The 26020-nt window shown below is 38.4% G+C and overlaps 1 protein-coding gene and 1 pseudogene across 1 annotated transcript in view; both read left to right on the forward strand.

Moving 5' to 3' along the window:
• Positions 1 to 18815, forward strand: part of LOC123239000 (zinc finger protein 665-like) — a 36631-nt gene extending 17816 nt beyond the window's left edge. Inside the window, exons 2-3 of the mRNA XM_044666269.1 lie at positions 9217 to 9343; positions 17275 to 18815. Of these exons, the coding sequence (XP_044522204.1) occupies positions 9217 to 9343; positions 17275 to 18815 (1668 nt within the window). The remainder of the gene's footprint in view (positions 1 to 9216; positions 9344 to 17274) is intronic.
• LOC123239262 overlaps positions 1 to 26020 on the forward strand; it is a 174521-nt pseudogene that overhangs the window by 41507 nt on the left and 106994 nt on the right.

A 26020-nucleotide genomic window follows, 5' to 3' on the forward strand; every position in this document is an offset into this window, starting at 1 on the left:
GTGACTTGCCCAGGGTCACACAGCTGGGAAGTGGCTGAGGCCGGGTTTGAACCTAGGACCTCCTGTCTCTAGGCCTGACTCTCACTCCACTGAGCTACCCAGCTGCCCCTTGACTCTTAATTCTTTGAAGCTTCTAGAGTTCTAGCCGTATCTTTAAATTTTTTCTTTCTTATGAATAAAGTGACAACATTGTTTCTTATGAATAAGCTCAGGGGAAACACAAGTTAAATATTGCTTGTTTATTGAATAAAGGAACTCTCCCTTCTCCATCATAATCACTCTTATTTTTGTATTGTGAAATATAATTTAAAAATATATGCCATATACAAATGGGGAAGCAATCATAAAGCAAAAGATTTTCGCTGGAAACAGTCCTACCAAGAATAAACTCAAGATATGAATGTAAGAACAGACAAGAATCCTTCACTTGATTGAAAACCAACCCAGATCACTCAGTCAAGTCTACTAGATCAGACTTGATTTCAGTCATGCAGAAAACAGACTAGAACTTCTCTGTTTCTTTGTTCTTTTTTAAGGCATCCTGTAGAACTCTCTTCCCTCCAGAATACACAGCACTTGAAAGATTCTCACAAACTCTTCATAAATTATTGTTTAGAACATATAACTTTTAAATTCTAGTAAGAAAGAATTTTTTCCTCGCTCTCTCTTTTCTCCTCCACAGATCCACACATCTCACAGATAGAACACAGACTTGCCCCATGATTTCATAGGAAGATGCATTCTGTGGTGAAAATTTATTAGCTGAGACCCAAAAAAGTGAAACAAAGTCTCCAAACCTGTTTGTGTGTTTTTCAGGTTTTTTTAGAAAAAATTTTTCCATAGTTACATGATTCATGTTCTTGCTTTCTTCCCCCTACCCCCCTAACTTCCCCCTAACCACTGCCACCCGCACCACTCCCATTACCGAAGCCCGTTTCCACTGGTTTCTTCATGTATCATTGATCAAGACCTATTTCCATATAATTAATAGTTGCCCTAGGGAGGTCGTTTCGAGTCTACATCCCCAATCATGTCTACATCAACCCATGTGTTCAAGCAGTTGTTTTTTTTCTGTTTCCACTCCTGTAGTTCTTCATCTGAATGTGGGGAGCATCTTTTCCATAAGTCCCTCAGAATTGTCCTGGGTCAATGCATTGCTGCTACTACAGAAGTCCATTACATTCGATTTTACCGCAGTGTATCTGTCTCTGTGTACAATGTTCTCCTGGTTCTGCTCGTTTCACTCTGCATCAGTTCCTGGAGGTCTTTCCAGTTCACATGGAATTCCTCCAGTTTATTATTCCTTTGAGCACAATTGTATTTCCATCACCAGCATATACCACAATTGTTAAGCCATTCCCCAATTGAAGGGCATAACCCTTGTTTTCCAGTTTTTTGCCACCACAAAGAGCAGGGCTATAAATATTTTTGTACATGTCTTCTTATCTATGATCTCTTTGGGGTAGAAACCCAGCAATGGTATGGCTGGATCAAAGTCTTGGCAGACTATGGCAGATAGTCTTTCAGTGCTCTTTTGGCACAGTTCCAAATTGTCATCCAGAATGGTTGGATCAATTCACAACTCCATCAGCAATGCATTAATGTCCCAATTTTTCCACATCCCCTCCAACATTCATTACTCCCCCTTGCTGTCATGTTAGCCAATCTGCTAGGTGTGAGGTGATACCTCAGAGTTGTTTTGATTGGCATTTCTCTAATTATTAGAGATTTAGAACACTTTCTCATGTGCTTATTGATAGTTTTGATTTCTTTATCTGAAAATTGCCTATTTGTGTTCCTTACCTATTTATCTATTGGAGAATGGCTTGATTTTTTTTGTACAATTGTACAATTGATTTAGCTCCTTGTATATTTGAGTAATTAGACATTTGTCAGAGTTTTTTGTTATAAAGATTTTTTCCCAGTTTGTTGTTTCTCTTCTGATTTTAGTTGTATTGTTGTTTTTTTCAAAACCTTTTTAATTTAATGTAATCAAAATTGTTTATTTTATATTTGTAATTTTTTCTAACTCTTGCTTGGTTTTAAAATCTTTCCTTTCCCAGAGATCTGACGAGTATACTATTCTGTGTTCACCTAATTTTCTTATAGTTTCTTTATATTCAACTCATTCACCCATTTTGAATTTATCTTGATGTAGGGTGTGAGATGTTGATCTAAACCTCATCTCACCCATATTGTTTTCCAATTTTCCCAGCAGTTTTTTTCGAATAGTAGATTTTTGTCCCAAAAGTTGGGATCTTTGGGTTTATCATAGACTGTTTTGCTGACTTCATTTACCTCAAGCCTATCCCATTGAACTTCCCTTGTGTCTCTTAGGCAGTACCATATCATTTTGATAACTGCTGCTTTATTGTATAGTTTAATATCTGGTACTGCTAGGCCACCTTCCTTCATGTTTTTTTTCATTGTTTCCCTTGATGTTCTTGATCTTTTGTTTTTGTAAATGAATTTTGTTATCGTTTTTCTAACTCGGAAAAAAAAATTTCTTGGTAGTTTGATGGGTATGGCACTGAATAAGTAAATTAATTTGGGTAGAATGGTCATTTTTATTATGTTAGCTCGTCCTACCCATGAGCAATCAATGTTTTTCCAATTGTGTAGATCTTGTTTTAATTGTTTGGAAAGAGTTTTGTAGTTGTGTTCGTATAATTCCTGTCTTTGTTTTGATAGATAGATTACTAAGTATTGTATATTGATTTTTGATTGATATATTGATTGTATATTTTGAATGGTGTTTCTCTTACTAACTCCTTCTACTATTGTAATATGTTAGAAATATATAGAATTGCCGATGATTTATGTGCTTTTATTTTGTATCCTGCAACTTTGCTAAAGTTGTTGATTATTTCTACTAGCTTTTTAGTTGATTCTCTAGGATTTTTTAAGTAGACCATCATATCATCTGCAAAGAGTGATAGCTTAGTCTCCTCATTGTCTCTTTTAATACCTTCAATTTCTTTTTCTTTAATTGCTACTGCTAGTGTTTCTAGTACAATGTTAAATAATAGAGGTGATAATGGGCATCCTTGTTTCATGCCTAATCTTATTGGGAAGGATTCTAATTTATCCCCATTGCATATGATGCTTGTTGATGGTTTTAGATATCTACTGTTTATTATTTTTAGGAAAGGTCCTTCTAGTCCTATACTTTCTAGTGTTTTCAATACGAATGGGTATTGTATTTTGTCAAAGTCCTTTTCAGCATCTATTGAGATAATGTGATTTTTGTTTGTTAGCTTGTTGATATGGTTAATTATGTGGATTGTAAATATGAAAAATGATAAAGGCTGTGATAATAATATAAATTAGTATTTTAATTAAAGCCATTTTGATAGATAAAATCATTAGACCACGCGCTTGTAAGCATTCAAAACTGCCGCCACCTCCATTTTGTCTCCTGTTTCCTGGCCATGGCCTACTCGCAAAGAGAGCGCTTACTGGCAAAAGAGAGCACTCCCTCCTAACCCACGAGATTTAAGCTCTCCCCTGCGTCAAGACGTCGGAAACGGAAATCAGTTGGACCATGTTGGATCACGGGAAATGTAGTTTTATACATTTCCCAAGTTTCACTTTTTACAATTCCCCGTGAGGTCCGGCAAAAAAAAAGGTTAGTCCTTTTTTCTTCGCTGGACCTGTAAAAATAACAGCTTCTAAATTTTTCAGGAATTTTGGGGATAAAGAAATAGATGAACAAATGGTTAAAATTAGACGCATTGACAAAAAACCAATTTGGGGGGCTGTCCCCCACTGGCACAACAGTGTACAATTTAAAACAATACATACAACTCAATTTCAACTCCCCATAGTTCAATCAACTGCACCCCAAAGTTCAATTTTTGGTCTTCATGGTACAGTGAAGGCTTCTCAGACATCTTCATGGTGTCTTCACCAAAACAAGTTCGTTGTCTGGATTCTGGGGAGATGGCAAGATCCTTATCCTGAAATTATTCTCAAAAGAATTTAAACTTTACATTATAGATTACAAAACATACATTTTCTTCTAAGATTTTATATAATTCCCCGTGAAATTACTCCTAAAAGAGTTAAATAAATATACATATATTTTTACATTATCGAATTTTAAAAAACTTAACAGATATCCCCGTGAGGTAATTCTTAAACACACCTTTTTTCCAAAAAAGGGTATCTCAGGTCAGGTAAGGATGACAAAATACAAAGAATAGAATTCAAGAAAAAAGAAGAAAAATTAACTTGTGAAATGAAATGTAAAATGTGCAAAAAAATCTAGGGAAAATAAACTTAGACCTTTGAATGAAGGTCTAATTAAAGTGAATTCAACAGTGTGCAATTACCCATTCAGGGCCAGGACATAAGGAAAATGTCTCTCTCTGATCTGACTTATCATCAGCTTTTTAGGGAAGTGAGCCAAGTAAATAACCAATCTTAGGTGCTTTCTAGGAATCTAAGTCGAGGGGACCCACGTCCTCTAAAGTTTTAGAAAAGACTGGGACTCCAGGACTCAAACCCCAACTTCAAGCCCTAAAGTATTGGCATAGAACTGCTATTATGCAGATCTTAGTCAGTCAAGTCTCTGACCATGTGCTTTCTTTAGCACTATTAATGGCTTTCATATTCCCTTCTGGAATCAGAGAGGCATTTAAATCACAGTCCTATAGGCTCAGGTATTTGCTGTAGAATCAGAAAAAGGATAAATAATGATTATATATGTACTTCCAGTACAAGATGAGAAAAAGGGAAAATCAATTGCTCTCATTAAAAAAAAATGTTTTAAAAATCCAAAAAATATATATATAGCTTAGAACTAGAAGGGTTATGTTACCCCAAAATGAGACTTTCTGTGAGAGAAAGTGGGTTTTACAAAATAGCAGATTCACAATGCACATTTAGATAGAGTACCATTATTTCCAATAGCACATTTTAAAACAATAAACAGTGATGTTCAAAATCATATACTTGTTACAACTTTTAACCCTTGGCAAATGCTGTTATTGCTTCCATAGAAAAATGTGATATTTAAAAAAGAAACCTTCTGGTATAATCATCCTCAGATAAGAATATACAGGAGCTCCTTGGCTTCCTGTTTTTAAAATCCTGGATAGGAATGCATTCTACCCATTTAAGGCAATAATATCTCTTATAATAAAATATCTAAAAGCTTTATCCTATAAGACAACAATTTCTTAAGGATTTAAAGTAAAAGTTAAAAAAGATCTCTTGTAAAATTACAAGGTAATATTCAAAGCATGGAAAACTTTCAAGGTTCTTTGCAATTACCAAGACAGAATAAATTTTAAAGACATGTGCTCTATAAGATGTTCATAGGTGGTACATATAACCGCATTGTTTTTGATACAGTAAGCGTTTAAGTAAATTAGGAAATATAATAACATCATAAGCAGAAACTTCATTAGCGTAAAATGATTCAGTGCAACAGGAAAATCAACGAAGTAAGCAAGATTAATTAACAAAACTAATTAGCAATATACAGTAAGATACAGTCTTTTTAAAACAGAAATAAAGCTCATTCAGTTCCGAGGTTTTAAAAGTTCACCCCTGATTTCAATTTAAGGTTCTTTTGATTGAGTTCTGCTGAGTTTAAGGGTTTTTTTTTTTTTATCACCAGTCTTTGCTATCAGTTCAAAGTTCTGAGCAGGTATGGGGTGAATAGGCTTCCCCTAAGTTCAGTTTTTTTAATAATCGCAAAAGTTTGAATAGGCCAAGCGCCTGAGAGGTTCAGATGCTAGGTCCACGTGGGCTTGGGGTTAGAGGAGAAAAGCTCAGGAAAACTACCCACGTGTAGAGTCTGTGTGGGTTGTTGCCTAATTAGGTCTAAGGCTAGAAATAGGGAGAAAGGGGAATATACCCAAATGGTTTGCGTCAGAGCTGAAGCAGTCTCTGGAGGTCTCGATCTCAGCAAAGGCGGCAGGACTGGGTTCCGTCCTGGAAATCTCAGGTTCTGGAGCTCGGGGTTGAAGTGGAAGTGGTCAGGATCAGCAGCATCAGCAGCAAGAAAAGCATCAGCAGCAGCAGCATCAGCAGCAGCACATTGGCTGGGCTCCGGCATTTTAGTTTAAAGCCAAAAGCCTGAATCAGCTGGCCTGACCTCCCTCCCAAGGTGGCTTGGGCTGGACTGGCCGGCTGAGTCCCACTGGAGGCAAAAACGTGCTCTTGCATTTAGCAAAAGCATGGCAAGGAAAGTCACTTTCCTTTTTTAAAAAAGTGCTCAAAAGAGCTGAGCCAGACGGCCAAAAAGCAGGCATGGCTATAGTTAGGCTATCTGGAAGATTGAGAGTTCGAATTTCGACCTTCTGGTTCGCCAGATTGTTAATATGAAAAATGATAAAGGCTGTGATAATAATATAAATTAGTATTTTAATTAAAGCCATTTTGATAGATAAAATCATTAGACCACGCGCTTGTAAGCATTCAAAACTGCCGCCACCTCCATTTTGTCTCCTGTTTCCTGGCCATGGCCTACTCGCAAAGAGAGCGCTTACTGGCAAAAGAGAGCACTCCCTCCTAACCCACGAGATTTAAGCTCTCCCCTGCGTCAAGACGTCGGAAACGGAAATCAGTTGGACCATGTTGGATCACGGGAAATGTAGTTTTATACATTTCCCAAGTTTCACTTTTTACAGAATGGTTTCCTAATATTGAACCATCCTTGCATTCCTGGTAAAAATCCCACCTGATCATGATGGATAACCCTCCTGATCACTTGCTGGAGTCTTTTTGCTAGAATTCTATTTAAGATTTTTACATCTATGTTCATTAGGGAGATTGGTCTAGTTTTCTTTCTCTGTTTTTGGTCTTCCTGGCTTTGAAATCAGTACTATATTTGTGTCATAAAAGGAGTTTGGTAGGACTCCTTCTTTGCTTATTATGTCAAATAATTTCCATAGTATTGGGATTAGTTGTTCTTTGAATGTTTGATAGAGTTCAGTTGTGAATCCATCAGGCCCTGGTGATTTTTTTCTTAGGCAGTTCTTCGATGACTTGTTCAATTTCTTTTCCTGATATTGGATAATTTAAGCATTCTATTTCTTTTGCTGTTAATCTAGGCAATTTATGTTTTTGTAAATATTCATCCATATCACTTAGATTGCTATATTTATTGCCATATAATTGGGCAAAATAGTTTTTAATGATTGCTTTAATTTCCTCTTCATTAGAAGTGAGGTCTCCCTTTTCATCTTTGATACTGTTAATTTAGTTTTCTTCTTTCCTTTTTTTAATTAGATTTACCAGTACCTTATCTATTTTAGCTGTTTTTTCAAAATATCAACTTCTAGTCTTATTTATGAATTCAATAGTTCTTTTACTTTTGATTTTATTAATTTCTCCTTTGATTTTTAGTATTTCTAATTTAATTTTCATCTGGGGATTTTTAATTTGTTCATTTTCTAGTTTTTAAGTTGCATGCCCAATTCATTCACCTCTGCCCTCCCTAACTTGTTAATATATGCACTCAGTGATATAAATTTTCCCCTTAGAACTGCTTTGGCTGCATCCCACAGAGTTTGGTAGGATGTCTCATCATTATCATTCTCTTCAATGAAATTATTAATTGTTTCTATGATTTTCACTAAATTATTTTGAAGAATTATATTTAATTTCCAATTAGATTGTGGTTTGCCTCTCCATGTATTCTTACTATTAACTATTTTTATTGCATTATGATCTGATAAGGTTGCATTTATTATTTCTGCTTTTTTGCATTTGTTTGCCATGTTTCTATGCCCTATTATATGGTCAATCTTTGTGAACGTTCCATGTTCTGCTGAAAAGAAGGTGTATTCCCTTTTTGTCCCTATTTATTTTTCTCCATATATCTACTAACTCTTATTTCTCTAGGATTTCATTCACCTCTCTTATCTCTTTCTTATTAATTTTTTGGTTTGATTTACCTAGATCTGAAAGAGGACTATTTAGATCTCCCACTAGTATAGTTTTGCTATCTAATTCCTTCTTGAGCTCTGCCAGTTTCTCCTTTAGGAATTTGGATGCTATACCATTTGGTGCATACATGTTGAGTACTGTTATTTCCTCATTGTCTATACTGCCTTTAATCAGGATGTAATTACCTTCCCTGACTTTTAATCAGATCTATTTTTACTTTGGCTTTGTCAGAAATCATAATAGCCACTCCTGCCTTCTTTTTCTCAGTTGAAGCCCAATAAATTTTGCTCCAGCCTATGTATGTCTGCCTGTCTTATATGTGTTTCTTGTAGACAACATATGGTAGGATTTTGGTTTCTAATCCACTCTGCTATTTGCTTCTGTTTTGGGGCAAGTTCATCCCATTCCCATTCAGATTTATAATTATCAACTGTGTATTCTCAGACATTTTGATTCTCTCTCCTTGTACTGCCCTTTCTTCTTTAAATATTTTCTTCCATACCAGTGTTTTGTTTTTAATCAGTTCCCATAATCCCCTCCGTTATTGTACTTCCCTTTCTCCCCCCTCCCTTCCTAATGTTGCTTCCCTCCCCACCAGTCCTTTTGTTACCCTTCTACGTTTCTATAGGGTGCCAATCAGTTCTCTGCCCCAATGGATCTGATGGTTCTTCCCTCTTTAATTTTATTTCAATGCACTTAAGAATTAAGTATTTCCTCTCTCCAACCTCTTTACCCTTCCAGTATATTGATATTCTCCCCTGTTTTCCCCATGCACTTCTTTATAGAATATAAATTTACTCCATTTTGTTTGTTTTCCCATTTTTCTTAATATTATCTCCTTTTTCCCCTCTAGTTTTGTAAATATATAAATATATACATACATAATATATATATTTATATAAATTTCTTGACATTTCATCCAATGCAGTTTGTCACTGTTCCCTCTAAGTAAACTTCTAGTTATCCTGTTGATAATAAAAATTTTCAATATTTGCCAATATCTTTTTTTCTTCTAGAGATACTAATCTAATGAACTGATTGGGTCCCTTAAAGAAAAGATTACCCTCCCAACCGCTCCTACCCCCGCTCTCTTAATTACCTTATGGTGATTCTTTTGAGTTCTTTGTGCAGCAAACTCTCTGTTTAAGTCTGGTTTTCTCTTTATGAATGCTTGGAAGCCATATTATGAACTCTGGCCCTTGTAAAGGGTTAGGGGCCAGACCTTCTCTGTGCCTTGGTTTCCTCCTAATAGATGAGAGTCATTAATCCTGACGTGTATTTCAGGCCTCTGTGCTATGATTTTTGATGATTTAGGAGGTGGTGACATTCAAGGATGTGGCTGTGGACTTCACCCGGGAGGAATGGCGCCTCTTGGCCCCTCCTCAGAAGGAGCTGTACAAGGAAGTGATGCTGGAGAATGCCTGGAACCTCCTCTCTGTGGGTGAGGACAATTCTCCCTGGTAAATGAGTCTGCAACCCAATAAAATATCTTCATTAATAGTAGCCAACATTTCAACCATTTTATCAGTTATGAGAAAAATAAAAATGCTAGTTTCCTGAATCCAAGAAATAGGGACCTCCTGCTGCCTAGTTTTCCTATAAAATAAGTTGACATTGTGTAATAGGAACTTGGAGGTTTCCTTTGGTGCTCCTGAAACTGTCTCTTATCAAGTCTAAGGAGCTTCAGATCAGAAGATCAGAAATTAAATCCATGTTCAAGAACCTCAGACATGAAACTACTCTCAAACATTATTTGGTCTCACCTTTACCTGAACCTAATTTTGCCTGCCAAACAAATCTCTGAAAACTGTTCAGGCAGGTTTTCCTTATAACTTCTTCATCTTTAGGATGGATTTAGTATTTGAAATATTTTTCTTTTTAATCAGCATAAATTTAATTCTGATATAAGGAATTTCTTAACTCACTCTGTCTCATTAGGAGCAGAAATATCTAAATTAGAAGAAGCTATATAAATTTTACTCTGTCTCTTTAAGAGCAGAAGTCTTCTGAAAATTACTCCGTTTCTTTAAGAGGCTGACTAGAAAAATTGAAGGGAGTGAGTTCTGGGCTCACTCTTCTTTGACTGTCTCAGAGAACAGGAGTGCTGTTGGGCTGTCTTTCCAGGGATCTGACAGATGGCTTGTGGCAGTTGGAGTTCAGAAAAATGGATTTAAGGAGGTTAAGGGAAGGCAAAAACTTATTACTTTAGTTTAGGATGAGATAGAAAGAGAAATTATATCTTTAGTCAGTGAGAGTAGGTTTAGGTAGGCCTGCTCTTTCAGGTAAGAAGAAGCTACAAAGAGAGCAGTTAGATTATAGGTTTTATTAGAACTCTTAGTATAGGGTTTTTAGATTTATAGGCATAAGTTACTATATAAGAACTCTATTCTCCATTTTCCAACCTCCATTTCCTATCCCTACTTCTCCTTAGAATAAACAGTGTTGGTGGTGTACCAAACGGCTTCTGGCCTTCTATCCACCGCCTACAAAATAGTTTTACCAATATAGCTTATAATCTTAACAGCTCATAGGTCCTAGGTGTCCCTCGTAGAGCAGATTTGTCCTTAATCTTCCTTCCTAATTGCCCTAAACTTCCAGCACAGCTGATCAGAAATAGAAGGGAGGAAATAAGCATTTATAATGACCTGGTTTTGGCCAGGTGCTCTGCCAGGGTTTTTTTTTTTATATTATGTCACTTCTTCCCACACAATTATCCCCATTTTCAGTTGAGCAAATACAGATTAGATTAAGTGGCTTGTCCTGAGGCACAGACATAGTTATTGTTTGTGACCAGATTTAAACTGAGACCTTGTTGACTGGAACCTCAGGTTTCTATCCACTCCACTTCTAACAGACTCATTTTGTAATAATGGGAAACTATGGAATGAGTCCATCCTTCTACAAAGGAAATGCACCAGAAACAAATTTTCTAATTCCAGATTGGTTTCATGATCTTCTCTGTATGCCTCTCTCCAAAAATAAATGCTGTGGAAGCTATTGTTCAGGAGTCCTTGTAAGCATCCTGCTTACATTCCTCAGTCATTGTCAGGAATAGTGTTCTAGCTGAGAATTGGGACCAATTAGGATTTGTTGAATCACCCAGCAGAAGAGGCAGAAACTCCCTAATTGAAAAGTACATAAGGTTTATATATGTTTTGGGGGGTGAGGAGCAGTTGGGTGATAAGACAAGAGCTGATACCTCAAGGTCTCTTTGTCTGGGGCTTTGGCTTGATCCAGAACAATAGCCCTTTTACTCAGCTTGTGGTTAGGAGTTCCTGCCAGAATTGAATCCAGCATGGTGGGGAGTAGGGAGAGGATTTGGCTGTTGCTCATTATAGGTCCCAGAGCTGGAAAACATGGCACATCCTATCCTGGGTTCCTTGCATTACCAATGCTATGGGGTGAGGGCAGACTCATGTGCTAACACCATGGAACGTTTCTGTAAATGGAGTGACTGGATTCATGTGTCTTTCCCTAAAAATAACTTTCTCTCCATCTTCCTCCCTAACTGATTCCCCATGCCCAGGGCTTGCAGTTTCCAGAGAAGACGTGATCTCTTATTTTGAGCAAAGGGAAGCTCTGTTGATTCTAGAGCAAGAAAACCTGAGAAACTGCTCTCCAGGTGAGTGATGCATGTGAAGAGTGAATCCAAATCTCTTTGTCTATGTAAGTGTTAAAATTAATGATTTGAAAATATAAATCTTTTATTTATAAAAGAGATACAGTGAAAGTACAAACGGATAGAAAAATCCAACTCTCTTTGTCTATCAATCAGCAGAGAAAACTTAAGTACCCCTACTTGGTACCTTACCAGGCACTAAGTATGAGAGTTTATAAGTCACTTACTAGAGTGGTGACAACTCCAGAGGCCTCTGCCCTCCACCCCTAGTGCTAGGCAAATTGTAAGACTACAATTGGTTCCCGTATAGTGGGGAAGGGACATGAAGGGACGTGGAAAAAGGATTATAAAAAGTCCTAAACTTCCTGTCCAGTAGACTTCTCCTTTGGAGTTCTTTGTAGTCTCTGCTCCTTGGATCTTCTCCTTTGGATTTCTCATTCCTTGGGGCTTTTGGACTTTGACTTGGAGTTGTGGACCTTTCAACCAAAGTTTTTGGCTTTGGGACTTTGAGTTTTGGCATTGGAGCTTTTTGGAACCAGGGGCTTTCTTGTTGGGTTCACTGCTGCCTCAGTGAGCTTAGCTCAGGAGGGTTTTTCTGCAATGGAAACTTGGCTGGATCCTGCGAGACTTGCTGGTGAGTGACTGAGATTCCCACATGGAGATTGGAACTCTGTCAGGGAGCGAGCTTCATTTCACTGGATCTGCATTTAGAGTAGGTGAGGCACTTTCTGTAACTCCCTTATTTAGTCAAAATCCAAATTTAATAATTATTTCGAGAAGAGGTGTATGAGAGCTATTGTTACCAGAAATCTATATGTCATAATGAAGGCTAGATATGAAGGCATGAAGACCTGACTTGGAGTTCTTTTCAGATATTTTAGCAGTGGCTTCCTGGGCAAGTCACTGAATCCCTGAGCCTGAGTTTGGTATCAGAAACATGAAGGAGGTGGACTACATGCCCTTTCAGCTCCCTTCAGGAGATCAGTCTGTGACCTCATAAGAAGTCATTGTTTAGAATCGAAGAACATGAGACTTTTCTGAATCTTCAGAAGGGGGTTGTTAGCCAATATGAGCTTCTTATTAGCAGGAAATGTATATTAGGGATTGCTCTGTGCCAGGTCCTGTACTCAGTTATACGGGACAGAAAAACATGCAATGGATACACTGTTCTCATGGAGTTCACCATCTGCTGAAGCAAACAGAATGCCAGCAATTCTGTAGAAGCCCTCCAGACACTAAATCATTTGCAGCAAATAAAGAGGGGGAAGGCACAAAAGTGAAGGAGCACGAGAGAAGTCTTAATTGTGGAAGATAGCCTGGAGCTGCAAGAACTCTAGTTTGAGGATATTAGGCAAAAAGTATAACAGAAGAAACAAGGGAAATGCATTGGCAAAACTAACTGCAAATGGCCATCTCTAGCAAGTTAGCCCTTAAACCATGGACTGATTCTGGACAATATCTCATGGGGCTAATAGAGCAAGTGAGAGTTTTTGGAGCATTAGAGAGAAATGGTTTTATTACTTCTCATGCAAAAGAATTATTACATTAGTGTGGGAAATACTGAAAGTGAAAGAAAAATAGAGGTTCTGTAAGAAGGAATAGACTGGGTTTAGATGAGGGAATGGAATGGGGTTTTTTGCACATCTAAAGAGATTTTCTTTAGTTTGGAGGAGAATGACCTTTTTTTCTGATACTGAGGGCAAAGAGGAAAAGGAGGCATCTGAGCTCTGTAAAATCTGGAGAATAAGAGAGCTCTATCAATGTCAAATTTTTTTTTAATATTTTATTTTTTAGAAAAGTTAACATGGTTACATAATTCATACTCTTACTTTCCCCTTCACTCCCCGACCTCCCCCTCCCCATAACTGTTGCACATTTCCCCTGGTTTTAACATGTTGTTAGTTATTGTTGATAGTTGTTAGTAATTGTTGATAGTTGCATTGGTGTGGTAGTTTCCAGACTACATCCCCAATCATGTCTGCCTCAACCCATGTGTTCAAGCAGTTGCCCCTCTTCTGTGTTTCCACTCCCACAGTTCTTCCTCTGAATGTGGGTAGCGTTCTTTTCCATAAATCCGTCAGAATTGTCCTGGGTCACTGCATTACTGCCAGTATAGAAGTCTACCACATTCTATTTTACCACAGTGTATTGGTCTCTGTGTACAATGTTCTTCTGCCTCTGGCCTTTCACTCTGCATCAATTCCTGGAGGTCTTTCCAGTACACATGGAATTCCTCCAGTTTATTATTCCTTTGAGGACAATAGTATTCCATCACCAGCATATACCACAATTTGTTCAGCCATTCCCCAATTGAAGGGCATGCCCTCATTTTCCAGTTTTTTGCCACCACAAAAAGCGTGGCTATAAACATTTTCTTAAAAGTCTGTTCATCTATGATCTCTTTGGGGTACAAACCCAACAATGGTATGGCTGGATCAAAGGGCAGGCATTCTGAATGTCCAATTTTTTAAAAGTGAAAAATACAACTAAGTTCTCAACTCAGAAGGTGTGGGCAGTGTTTGGGAGTAAGCCAGAAAGGAGAGTTGGAGACCAGGAAAATATTTAGAAAAGATGCTGTGGTGAATGGCAAAGGGAATCAGTTAAGGAGATGTCAAAGGATTGCTTTACCATAGTGAGGACTCAGCTGAGACTAGGGAGCCTAAATTTATAGTGGACTTAGGGAGCTATTTCATGATTTTCATTCTCTCCATTCAACAGCACATGAGTAGGAGCAAAAACTACATAAATCACCAGCCCCAGGCTCTTTCCTGATCTCTGGGGCTCAAACTTTATGGTGTCCCTGGAGAATCCAGTGACCATGTTCCCTCAGTTTAGGGAGATGGTAATGTAGAAAGAAGCTTCTGTGATCTTCAGGATTGGGTCTGCTTTAGTTCCAACCCGAGTTACTGTTGACTACTGAGAAATAAGGGCAAGAAAGAGACAGAAACAGGGCTAAGGCCAGAACATTCATTTGTCTTCCAGGACAGAGACCAGAATGCAAGGATGCTGAGAGAGCCTGGGCCTGACATAAGCCCTGGGCCCAGTCAGTAAAAATGGATTAAATATAAAATATATTCTAGGAAAATCCCCTGAGAACACAAAGGACAAAACCAGCTCACACTCTAGGATCCCAAAATGCAGGTGGTTTAAAAAGAAGCAACAGATCCTGAATCTCACTCTGAGATGATCCAGGGAGAAAAGAGTGTTAGGGAATGGAAATGCATTTAATTCAATAGGGAAATAAGAAATAGAAGAATGAAGACATTTAAGAAGAAAGGCAATCAAAAGGAGGAAATATCAAATTAAAAAGATAAAATAAAACCTGTTAGAATAGGGCAACTACTATGTGTCACACAGTTTATAAATATTATCTCATTTGATCCTCATAGGAACCCTAGGAGTTACATGATATTATTATGTCCTTGTTATAGTTGAGGAGACTGAGACAGACAGAGCTCCTGTGAATTGCCCAGTGTTAAAAGTCCTAGCAAGTGTCTGAGGTAGAATTAGAATGCACCACATCCTGTATTGTAATTTTTAAGAAGAATATTATGAAAACACCAGCATCTCTATTAGGTGGGAAATAGGAAGAGAATTGTATGGGCTTTTTTGCTGAGGGATGAAAATTATTTTTTTGGTTTGAGCTTGTTATATTGAAACTCTGGGAGCAGAGAGTCTCACCCTTGATTGACGGGTGAGGGCCGTTGGATCTTAGAATGTTCCCAGAGGCCATGAGGACAGGGGAGAAAGCAGTTGGCCATGGTGGTTATAAATACCCTGGCAGCCCTGGCTTTTGGTTCCTTTCACTTCCCTTGGACCTGAGATCTGTGGATCCTGGTCTTTTGGGGATTGGTGACTTGCTTGGCTCAACCTTGCAAGATCCTTCTGTCTTGTACTTGACTAGCATTGCCAACCTGTACCCAGACCATCACTCTACTGATTCTACTGCCCCAAGATATTTAGGAAATCAAATCATCTGTAGTTATCTAGGTATCCTAGGGCCCAGGAGGGATCCGGGAAGTGGGCAGGAGAAGAAGAAGAGGGTGGAAAGGGGTGGATCCTGAAGGCTGTTTAGGCATAACATCTAGCAGGAAGAAGAAGCTGAAAGACATCAAACAGCAGCTTGCTTGTTTTGGTTTGGCCAGGCTGAGCCAGAGGAGCTAACTAACCAGACTCAATTACCTGCCTTCAGTTCTAATATAATTTCATTTTTTCTCCCAATGGCAAATTGGCTACACTCTCACTGAAACTGCTAAATGAGTAACCTGTGGTACAGAGCAAGGCCTTTAAGGAACTTCCAGCCAGAAGAACCGGAACTTATTTGGAAAAAATGTTCAGATCAGAAAACACGCACAGCATTGCAGTGGGTGGCCAGTGAAGGGCTTTTTTGTAAATGTTTGTGGTCATTGAGGGTTTCATAACAGTCTCTCCTCTGCATGTCTAATGACCCGGGTTTGCAAGGAGCCTGCTATCTCAGCTGCAAGAATAATGCAAACTCAAGTAATGTCTTGACTTCATGATTATAAAGCTGATGAGATGCAATTACAGAGTAACCCAGTAACGTCACATGGACAGACAACCAGTGAGAGTCTATGCTTACCTGTGAGCATGTATGGCCAACTTTCCTGGAAGTTTGGAAATAATTTGATGTCAACTTGTGAAACTAAAAGAATGTATTACAGAGTCAGAAACAGTCAGAGTTTGAGGTTGTCATTGAGTCCACCCCAAAAGCATCATATTCTTGGTTAGGATCATTTGGAATCACTGAAGTAAAAACAAAATTATGCTTGAAATACTTGTTACCCAACAGGGAAATATGGTTATAACAAATTGGGCCACTCATTTTGAAAGTGCCAGTAACTAATTTTTAGCCCAAGTCCTTGAAGCATTATCTCAAATCTGCAAAGGTCTCATGAACCACTAAGTGGAATGGCACAAAAGGTCTAATAATGAAGGATGCAACCCATTTCCTTATAAATGGATGATGGACTCAGGGTATTACAAGAGATACATTTTTAAATATGAAAAATGCCATGTCTTTAGTTAAATTGTTTTCAGGAGAAGGATTTTATTGTAGGGGGAAGGAGCACTCAAAGAAAAGCAAAAGCTACTCTCAAGAAGTAGAGAACAGAACAAAATCTTTCATGCTCAGGGTGAATGCAAAAAACAGTGTTGCTTTTCTTCATGTGATCTCAGGTCCTGCAACAAAAAAAATACGTTCAAAAGCAACCATGAAGGAAATTATATAATGTTTAAGGATCACCTAGATCATAAAATAATAGGAGGATTTAGAATATATGCACATTGCAGTATCATACTTATGAGAATTGAATTGGATGTATATAAGCAATGAAAATGAAAGTAAAAAGGAAAAATTGAAAGTGAATTTTCTCCTACTATGGAGAGAACATGCCCAGTCACAAGATTTGTTCTTAGATGCTAGGATTTGGGTCGAGTCACTCAGCCAGGCATTCTGAGGTGATGGTCTAAAATAGGAATGTAATACTGCCAGCCTTGCCAAAATCACAAAGAGCCAATGTGATGCTATGGGAGGCTCTTTGTTACTTAAATTGCTCTTTAGATTTGAGGTAATTGCATGTCCAAATGATGGATTGTGCCCATTTAAGTTGGAAGACTTCTTTTTATTCGAGGAAATAGGATATAAAGCAGTTTTTGTTCTGACAGTGGAATAAAGGAGATAAATGTGTGTATGTGTGACTCTGTATGTATGTTATACTGTTTGTTTCTTTCAGAAGAGATCGGAACTGAAATGAAGGTGACTCCAACAGAAGTGAGCCTCTCTGTGGAAGAAATGGGACAACAAATATTTGTTAGTGATGGTCCTAATAACTTAGTTTGGAGAGAATTTGGTGTTGAATTTCAAAATTCATCCCTCATTGAACATCAAAGAATGCAAACTGAGGAAAAATCTAGTGAACATAATCAGTGTAGAAAGACTTTTATGCACAGGGCCAGTCTTGCTGTACATCAGCGAATCCACACTGGGGAGAAACCTTATAAATGCAAGCAGTGTGGAAAGACATTCAATTGGAGCTCTCATCTTGCTGTACATCAGCGAATCCACACTGGGGAGAAACCTTATGAATGCAGTCAGTGTGGAAAGACATTCAGTCAGGCCTCTCATCTTGCTTATCATCAGAGAATCCACACTGGGGAGAAACCTTATGAATGTAATCAGTGTGGAAAGACATTCAGTCGGAGTGATAGTCTTGTTCTACATCAGAGAATCCACACTGGGGAGAAACCTTATGAATGCAGTCAGTGTGGAAAGCCATTCAGGGACAGCTCTAGTCTTGCTGTACATCAGAGGATCCACAGTGGAGAGAAACCTTATGAATGCAATCAGTGTGGAAAGACATTCAACCAGAGCTCCAGTCTTGCTGTACATCAGAGAATCCACACTGAGGAGAAACCTTATGAATGCAATCAGTGTGGAAAGACATTCAACCAGAGCTCCAGTCTTGCTGCACATCAGAGAATCCACACTGGTGAGAAACCTTATCAATGCAATCAGTGTGGAAAGACATTCAGTGAAAGCTCCCATCTTGCTCGACATCTGAGAATCCACACTGGGGAGAAACCTTATGAATGCAACCAGTGTGGAAAGACATTCAGGGACACCTCCAGTCTTGCTGAACATCAGAGAATCCACACTGGGGAGAAACCTTATGAATGCAATCATTGCGGAAAGACATTCAGTCAGAGGTCCAATCTTGCTGTACATCAGAGAATTCACACTGGGGAGAAACCTTATGAATGCAAGCAGTGTGGAAAGACATTCAGGAATAGCACCAGTCTTGCCTATCATCAGAGAATCCACACTGGGCAAAAACCTTATGAATGCAATCACTGTGGAAAAACATTCAGTGTGAGCTCCAGTCTTGCTGTACATCAGAGAATCCACACTGGGGAGAAACCTTATGAATGCAGTCAGTGTGGAAAAACATTCAGTCGCAGGTCCTATCTTACTTATCATCAGAGAATCCACAGTGGCGAGAAGCCTTATGAATGCAATCAGTGTGGAAAGGCATTCAGGGATAGCTCCAGCCTTGTTGAACATCAGAGAATCCACAGTGGGGAGAAACCTTATGAATGCAGTCAATGTGGAAAGACATTCAGTCAGAGGTCACATCTTGCTTATCATCAGAGAATCCACACTGGGGAGAAGCCTTATGAATGCATTGACTGTGGAAAAACTTACAGGGACAGCTCCAGTCTTGCTTATCATCAAAGAATCCACACTGGGGAGAAACCTTATGAATGCAAGTGTTGAGAGTTTTCATTGCTTCTCCCTTCTATTTAAGTCGTAAAGAACAATAGTATTTCTGAGTAAAAGACGTGCTGCTGTGCAGTTTGTAAGTTGGTGACACTTAAAAGTATGTCGTTAAGTAAGTTGCAGGTTGTTTGAAAGGGCTTTTTATCTCGGTCCCCTGAGGAGAGGAGTGTGTGTGACTTGCTTTCTGGAATTGAGAGTTTCTAACTGACCATTGGATACAGAGAAATGCATTTAAGGCCTTAACAGCCTTATTGATTACTGATTAACTTAGGTAGATAGATAGCAGGCATATTATTAGTTAGAGAGCTGTGGCCTGGCAGAAGATACTACCCTTGAAGTCGGGCTTAGGGCTTTTTAAGAAAATTTTAATTGGGAACGGGATCTTAAGTATAGTCATAAGCTGTCATAAGATTACTCTCACTTTCCTCCTTTCTATTTTCTATCCCTAATAATGAACTAAGCATTTTGTATTTAAAAGCCTCCTGACTTTTGTTCAAATTCCTGGCCCCCAAATTTTAACCCTTCACACAAGCAATGTGGAAAGACATTCAAAGTGAGATTTGAACTTGATCTACATCCAAGAATCCACACTGGGCAGAAACCTTATGAATGCAATCAACTCTCTTCCTTCTCTTCCTTTCCCTATCTTTCCCTCCCTTTTTCCAAAAGAACACGGCCCATGGTGAAAGACATTCAGTCAGAGCTCTCATCTTGCTATTGTATAATTAGAATTTTGCTCCTCAGAACTCTTTCCCAGCTTCCCATGTTCCTTCTCACATGTTGTGCTAATGTAGGGATGATATATTTTTGTATAGCTCCTCCCTCTTGATCTTTTCCCAGGAACGTGGTTTGTGGAGGTGGGGTGAGTGCCAGGCAGGAGAATTTCACTCATGTGGCTTTTACTCAGGCTTTTAATTTTGTTCTTTTTTTCTTTTACTTCAAGTGATTATTAAAAAACTTTAAAAATTTTATACTTGGAGTCATTGGACATTTTTTAAATCTAAGTATACATCAGAGAATCCACACAAATGAGAAAACTTATGAGTGCAAGCAATGTCAAGACATTCAGACAGAGCTCCTATCTTGCTTTGTGTTAGATAAGCCACACTGGTGAGGAATTTTGTGAATATAATGATTGACATTCATAGTGTGGTCCAGTCTTATTTTACATCAGAGTTCACACTAGGGAGAAACCTCATAAATGTAAGCAATGTGGAAAGAAGTTAAAAAGGGTTACAATTTATCATTTATTTTAAAACTATGTCCAATTAAATGCTTCAGTTTTTAAACATTATAACCATACTAAAATACCTGATTTCATCATTTCAAGGCATCTAGATCTAAAGGGTAGTTAATTTAGTAATGGAGTTGTGGTATAGAAATCATTTTTAATGAGCATCATTTCATAGACAGTGTTTACTCCAAAATTCCCATGAAGAAAAAAATTAAAAGATAACAAATGATAACATGGATTTAAAATATGAAATAAAATGCTTGACAGTCAAATGACTTCAATTATCTTACATAGAAAATCACCATGCATCTATCAGCTTCATACTCGGGACTGATTATATTCCAGAGACCAGTATAACTTAATCACATATCAAATTTTAAGCCTATTTTTCATTAAGGTCTGTGCTACCAACTAATGACAAGGTCAAATATAATTATTCTATTAAGAAAACATGTGAATTTAAGTGATAATACATTACAATTTGTTTTAAGACAATCCCATCCAATCTAGATTCACAGTTATAAAATGGTAGTCTACAGAATCTTAAGACACATTTGCTGCCTACTCCTCAAATGACAGGGACCTCTACTTTCAGTTAGTGTGGCTGCCCAGGTTTGATGGTAGTTTAACTGATCTGAATGAATGATGGAGGGTCTGAGTCCTGGGGATGAAGGAGGGAAAGAGGTGTTGAAGAGGTAGGGAAAGTGGAGCCCCAGAGAGGACCATGTTGGTGGGTAATGACTAGAGAGAATTCAAGCCCTGGGGAAGAATTTAGAGGATTGAGGAAGAAACAGGTCTAGAACTCAGAAAGATATGTTCTTTTTTTTTTTTAAACCCCTGTACTTCGGTGTATTGTCTCATAGGTAGAAGATTGGTAAGGGTGGGCAATGGGGGTCAAGTGACTTGCCCAGGGTCACACAGCTGGGAAGTGGCTGAGGCCAGGTTTGAACCTAGGACCTCCTGTCTCTAGGCCTGACTCTCACTCCACTGAGCTACCCAGCTGCCCCCTAGAAAGATATGTTCTTAAGAGTTTTAGGGACCAGAAGAAACTTCTCAGAAAGAGATGTTACCTGAAAAGACTGAATCCAAGAGGTCAAGGTGAACATGGACAACATATTCCAAGCAGTGGAGTTTATATACTGTGTGTGCTTATGGGGCCTTCCTTGGTACAAAGACGTGATCCCCTACACCTGCCACGTTTACAGAAATTGAGATATTGTAGATGAGGATGGAGTTCTGATGGACACAGGGCTCATCATGCTGCTAAACTATGTTTTGGGTTGGCTCCACAGTGGAGACAGTGGAGTGGAGGACAGCACCTTTCTTAGACCAGGTTTCACCTTCCCCTGCTTTTCTGCTGGGCTAGGGAATGAGTGGGCCATTGCAAGCTCTTCTGGAATTTCTAACAATTGGATGGTGACTTGAAGATTATTCTGTCCAGAAGGCCAGAGAGAACAGAACTGAGAAGATGGAGATGGATCTGGTGCCATTTTCTTATCGATCCTGTTGACAGGTAATGGAAGGTTGTCCTATACTGCCTTTCTTCCCATAGCTGCTAAAGTNAGTTGAGCTTATGAGTTGGCCAGTAGGGATAGACTCCAGCAGAGGTCTACTCTTACCCAGATTCAAGCCCAGCTCTTAGAGACTTAGAGCAAATTCCTTTTCATGTCTCCTTTTTTCCCAATTTTATGCATTTTACTTATAATTTCTTTTTTAATTAAAAATTTTAATTAATTCATTCATTTAGAATATTTTTCCATGGTTACAAGATTTATGTTCTTTCATTTACCTAGTTTGAGGAAAGCCATTTGATAAATTTTATGGATGATTTGCTCCTGGCCTCACCAAATGCCACAGTATGCTGAGAAGACAGCAAACATCTACTTTTAGAGCTACATAAAAGAAGCCACAGGATCTCTAAGGCAAAGGTTGAGTGGTGTTTCCCTAGAGTGGAATATTCAGGGTTCATTTTAACTGATGGTGCGGGGACTCCATTTCTCCTAAGCACATTGAGGATATTAAAAAATTGTGCACACTCTCCACTAAGAAACAGTTGAGGGAAATTCTTGGAGCAACAAGGTTTTGGAGGCAGCAGATCCCTTGCTACAGGATAATCACCAAGCCCTTTATTGCTTTAACATAGAATTCAGTCTCTGAACCCCTTAAATTATTTTTTTATTTTTTTGAAAAATTTTCCATGGTTATGATTCCTGTTCTTACTCTTCCCTCTACCCCCAACCCCCACCCCCCATAGCCAATGCACATTTCCACTGTGAACCCCTTAAATTAGAGGCAGAACACCTGTCACCTCTTTCTAAATTAAAACAGGCTATCCTGTCTTCCCCTGCTCTAGGCATCCCAGATTACTAGTCATTTACTTTGTATTTACATGAACAGAGAGGTGTAGCTTCAGGTGTTTTAACTCAATCTTTCGGACCTACTCAGTGTCCAGTTGCTTGATGATGAATTAAGCAAAGATTCAACACATGCAGCCTCCTCCAATAAGGGGAGGACTCTCCAAAACATCTCTCCAGACACCAGGAAAGGAAGGCCAGCTTTGCACTCACCCAGAGAAGATCCAAAGGGAGAAGATCCAGGAGCAGACTTACCAGAAGCAGTCCAAGAGCCGCAGTCCCAGTCCAAGCTTCTTTAACTGGAAAAATCAGGATGAGGACTTCTTGCACAGAAAGTTCATCACCCATTATAGTCCTTTTTTAACATCTCTTCCTGCCCCTTCCTCCACTTTATGGGGACGAATTGCAGTCTTTTAATTTGCCTAGCACTGCCCAGGTATGGTCAGTTGCTTCTGGACTTGTCACCCACTTTAGTAACGGATGACTTGTGGACCTCCTCTACCTAGTGTTAAGTAGGGGTGTCTACACTAGTTGCCTCTGGCTCCAGGCATATTCAATGGTTGTACCTCGTGCCTGGAATATTTCTTCCTTCCCAGTTCAGAACACTGACGACACTTCCCTTAAGTCCTTAACCCTAACCAGAGTCCCAATGAATTAGAGTGCCCTTATTCTTTTCAATATTCCCTGTTTCTCCTATACAGACCTTGCCTTATGTATATTTGTTTTTGGCATATGGTCTCCCCCATTGTGTTGTAAACTCCTTGAGGACAAAGGTTGTCTTTTGCCCTTTTGGGGATCCCCAGGGCATAGCACAGGGCCTGGTGCATAAAAGGCACTGAATGTAAATGGAATGGAATTGAAAATTTCTAGTCCATGATATAATCTGGGCATAGTCCTCATTTGTCTGTCTCCTCCTCTCTCATTCTGTATTGTGCTCCCAATTGAATCTTGGAGCCAAAAAAATTCCAAGATTCACATACACACTGAAAAGATTTGATTTTACAAATCATCATAACCAGTTTTTCTTTTCAATAATTTTCTAGTCTGTTCTGAGTTTCAATACTCACTGACCATGCTTAAAGTATTTGGCAATTCTTCTCAATTTATACAGGAAAAAGGTTAATAATTTTACTAGGAGTTAAATATCAACTAACAATATCTTGATTAATGATGGCTGGTATAACAGGAGCTTGTTAGTTACTTCAAAGAGAATGAACATTATCCTAATACATAATGTAATATTTTTTGTACACTGTCATAACCATTTTACCTTAAACTTTTAGTTTACAGTACAAATCATATATCATTGCAAATAAACATCAAATTCTAACAGATTATTTCTTAACATATGCTTATATTTAAACACATACTTTTAGTTTTTTCAGAATCCCATGTTTTGGTAACACTCAATATATAACAATTTAGTCAAGAATCCAATACTTGTGACATGGTAATTGGAGATTAATCAGAGTTTCTGTGTTCTAAAATCATTATTGAAATAGTTTTGTGAAGAAAGGATTGACTCTCCCCTTGCCTACTTTTAAATTTAATCAACCAAAAGTAAGAAAACCCTACTTAATGTTAAGTGGGGGAGGTTCATGAACCACTTACTAAAGTGAGATACACTTCCAGAAGTGACTGACTGCCCCTTACGCAGTATTAAGCAAATTTAAAGACTGTAATTGGTCCCTATAAAGTGGAGGAAGGGACAGGAAGGGACATAAAGAAAGGTTCATAAAAAGGGCCTGAACTTCCTCTCCTTGAGGTCTTTTTGAGGTCTTTGAGCTCTTGGAGGTCTTCAAAGGTCTTTGGTCTTTGGGCTGAATCTGGAGTGTGGAGGACCTGGGACTGGCAACTTGAACTGTTCCTGGTAAGACTGCTCTTGGATCTTCTCCCTTTGGACTTTGGAGTGGATGAGTGAAAAAAGCTGACCCTCATTTCCTGGCTTCTGGAGAGATTAGCATCAGAGACGCCTCACTCTTGGAGGAGGCTGCATGGGTGAAGCCCTTGCTTAATTCAGTACTGGGCCCTCCAGCTGGGATTTCTAGAACCCTGCCAGAGTGGAGCCAAGCACCAGAGCAACATTTAGGGTGATAAGCTACACTTCTTACTCTATCCTCTTTCTTATTTCTCTACTTTCGTTCTTTCCCTCTTTTTTTGTAAATAAAGCTAATTTAAAAAGTCATTTTGACTTGAGCTGTGTTTTAATTTTTAAATTGGCAAACACATTCTCTTATATTTAGTCCAATCATAAATTTAATCCCTACACTTCTGAATTTAAAAATTTGGAAATGCTTACTGTACAATTTGCATTTGCTATAAAGACACTTCCTAGATTTTTTCCCATGAATTTTTATAATCTTATATTTCTGATATTTCCATATAGGTATTTAAGTAGTTTATTCAATTGCCCAATTTCAGTTTTTCTCCATTTACTTTTTTTAATTAAACATTTATTAATATTCATTTTTAACATGGTTACATGATTCATGCTCCCACTTTCCCCTTCACCCCCTGCACTCTCCCAACCCATGGCCTATGCACATTTCCACTGGTTTTAACATGTGTCATTGATCAAGACCTATTTCCAAATTGTTAATAGTTTCATTGGTGTGGTAGTTTTGAGTCTACATCCCCAATCATGTCCACCTCAACCCATGCGTTCAGGCAGTTGTTTTTCTTATATGTTTCCTCTCCTGCAGTCCTTCCTCTGAATGTGGGTAGCATCTTTACCATAAATCCCTCAGAGCTGTCCTGTGTCATTGCATTGCTGCTGGTACAGAAGTCCATTACATTCTATTTTACCATAGTGTATTAGTCTCTGTGTACTATGTTCTTCTGTATATAGTCAGTTTTGATGGGTAGTTGATCCATGGTTGAAGGCCGAGTTCTCTTGTCTTTCTGAATATCATATTCCAAGCCTTGCGGTCTTTTAGCGTAGAGGCTGCCAAATCCTGTGTGATCCTGATTGGTGCTCCTTGATATTTGAATTGTCTCATTCTGGCTTCTTGTAAGGTTTTTTTCTTTTACTTGGAAGCTCTTGAATTTGGCTATTATATTCCTGGGTGTTGTCTTTTCTGGGTCAAGTGTAGAGGGTGATCTATGGATCCTTTCAATGTCTATATTGCCTTCTTGTTGTAGAACTTCAGGGCAATTTTGCTGAATAATTTCCTTTAGTATGGAGTCCAAATTTCTATTAATTTCTGCTTTTTCAGGAAGACCAATGATTCTCAAATTGTCTCTTCTAGACCAGTTTTCTTGGTCTGTCACCTTCTCATTGAGATATTTCATGTTTCCTTCTATTTTATCAGTCTTTTGACTTTGTTTTATTTGTTCTTGCTGTCTTGAAAAATCATTAGCTTCTAATTGCTCAATTCTAGCCTTTAGGGACTGGTTTTCGGCTATAATCTTTTGGTTTTCCTTTTCAATCTGGTCATTTCTGGTCTTCAGTTGACTTGTCTCACTTTCCAATTGTGAAATTCTGCCTTTTAAACTGTTATTTTCTTGCCAGATCTCTTCCATCTTTCTCATCATCTCAGATTTGAACTCTTCAATAGCTTGTGACCAGTTTTCATTATTTTGGGAAGGTTTGGATGTGATTACTTGTTTGTTCT

This window comes from Gracilinanus agilis, chromosome 3, assembly GCF_016433145.1.
Source record: "Gracilinanus agilis isolate LMUSP501 chromosome 3, AgileGrace, whole genome shotgun sequence".
NCBI classification, from domain to species: domain Eukaryota; kingdom Metazoa; phylum Chordata; class Mammalia; order Didelphimorphia; family Didelphidae; genus Gracilinanus; species Gracilinanus agilis.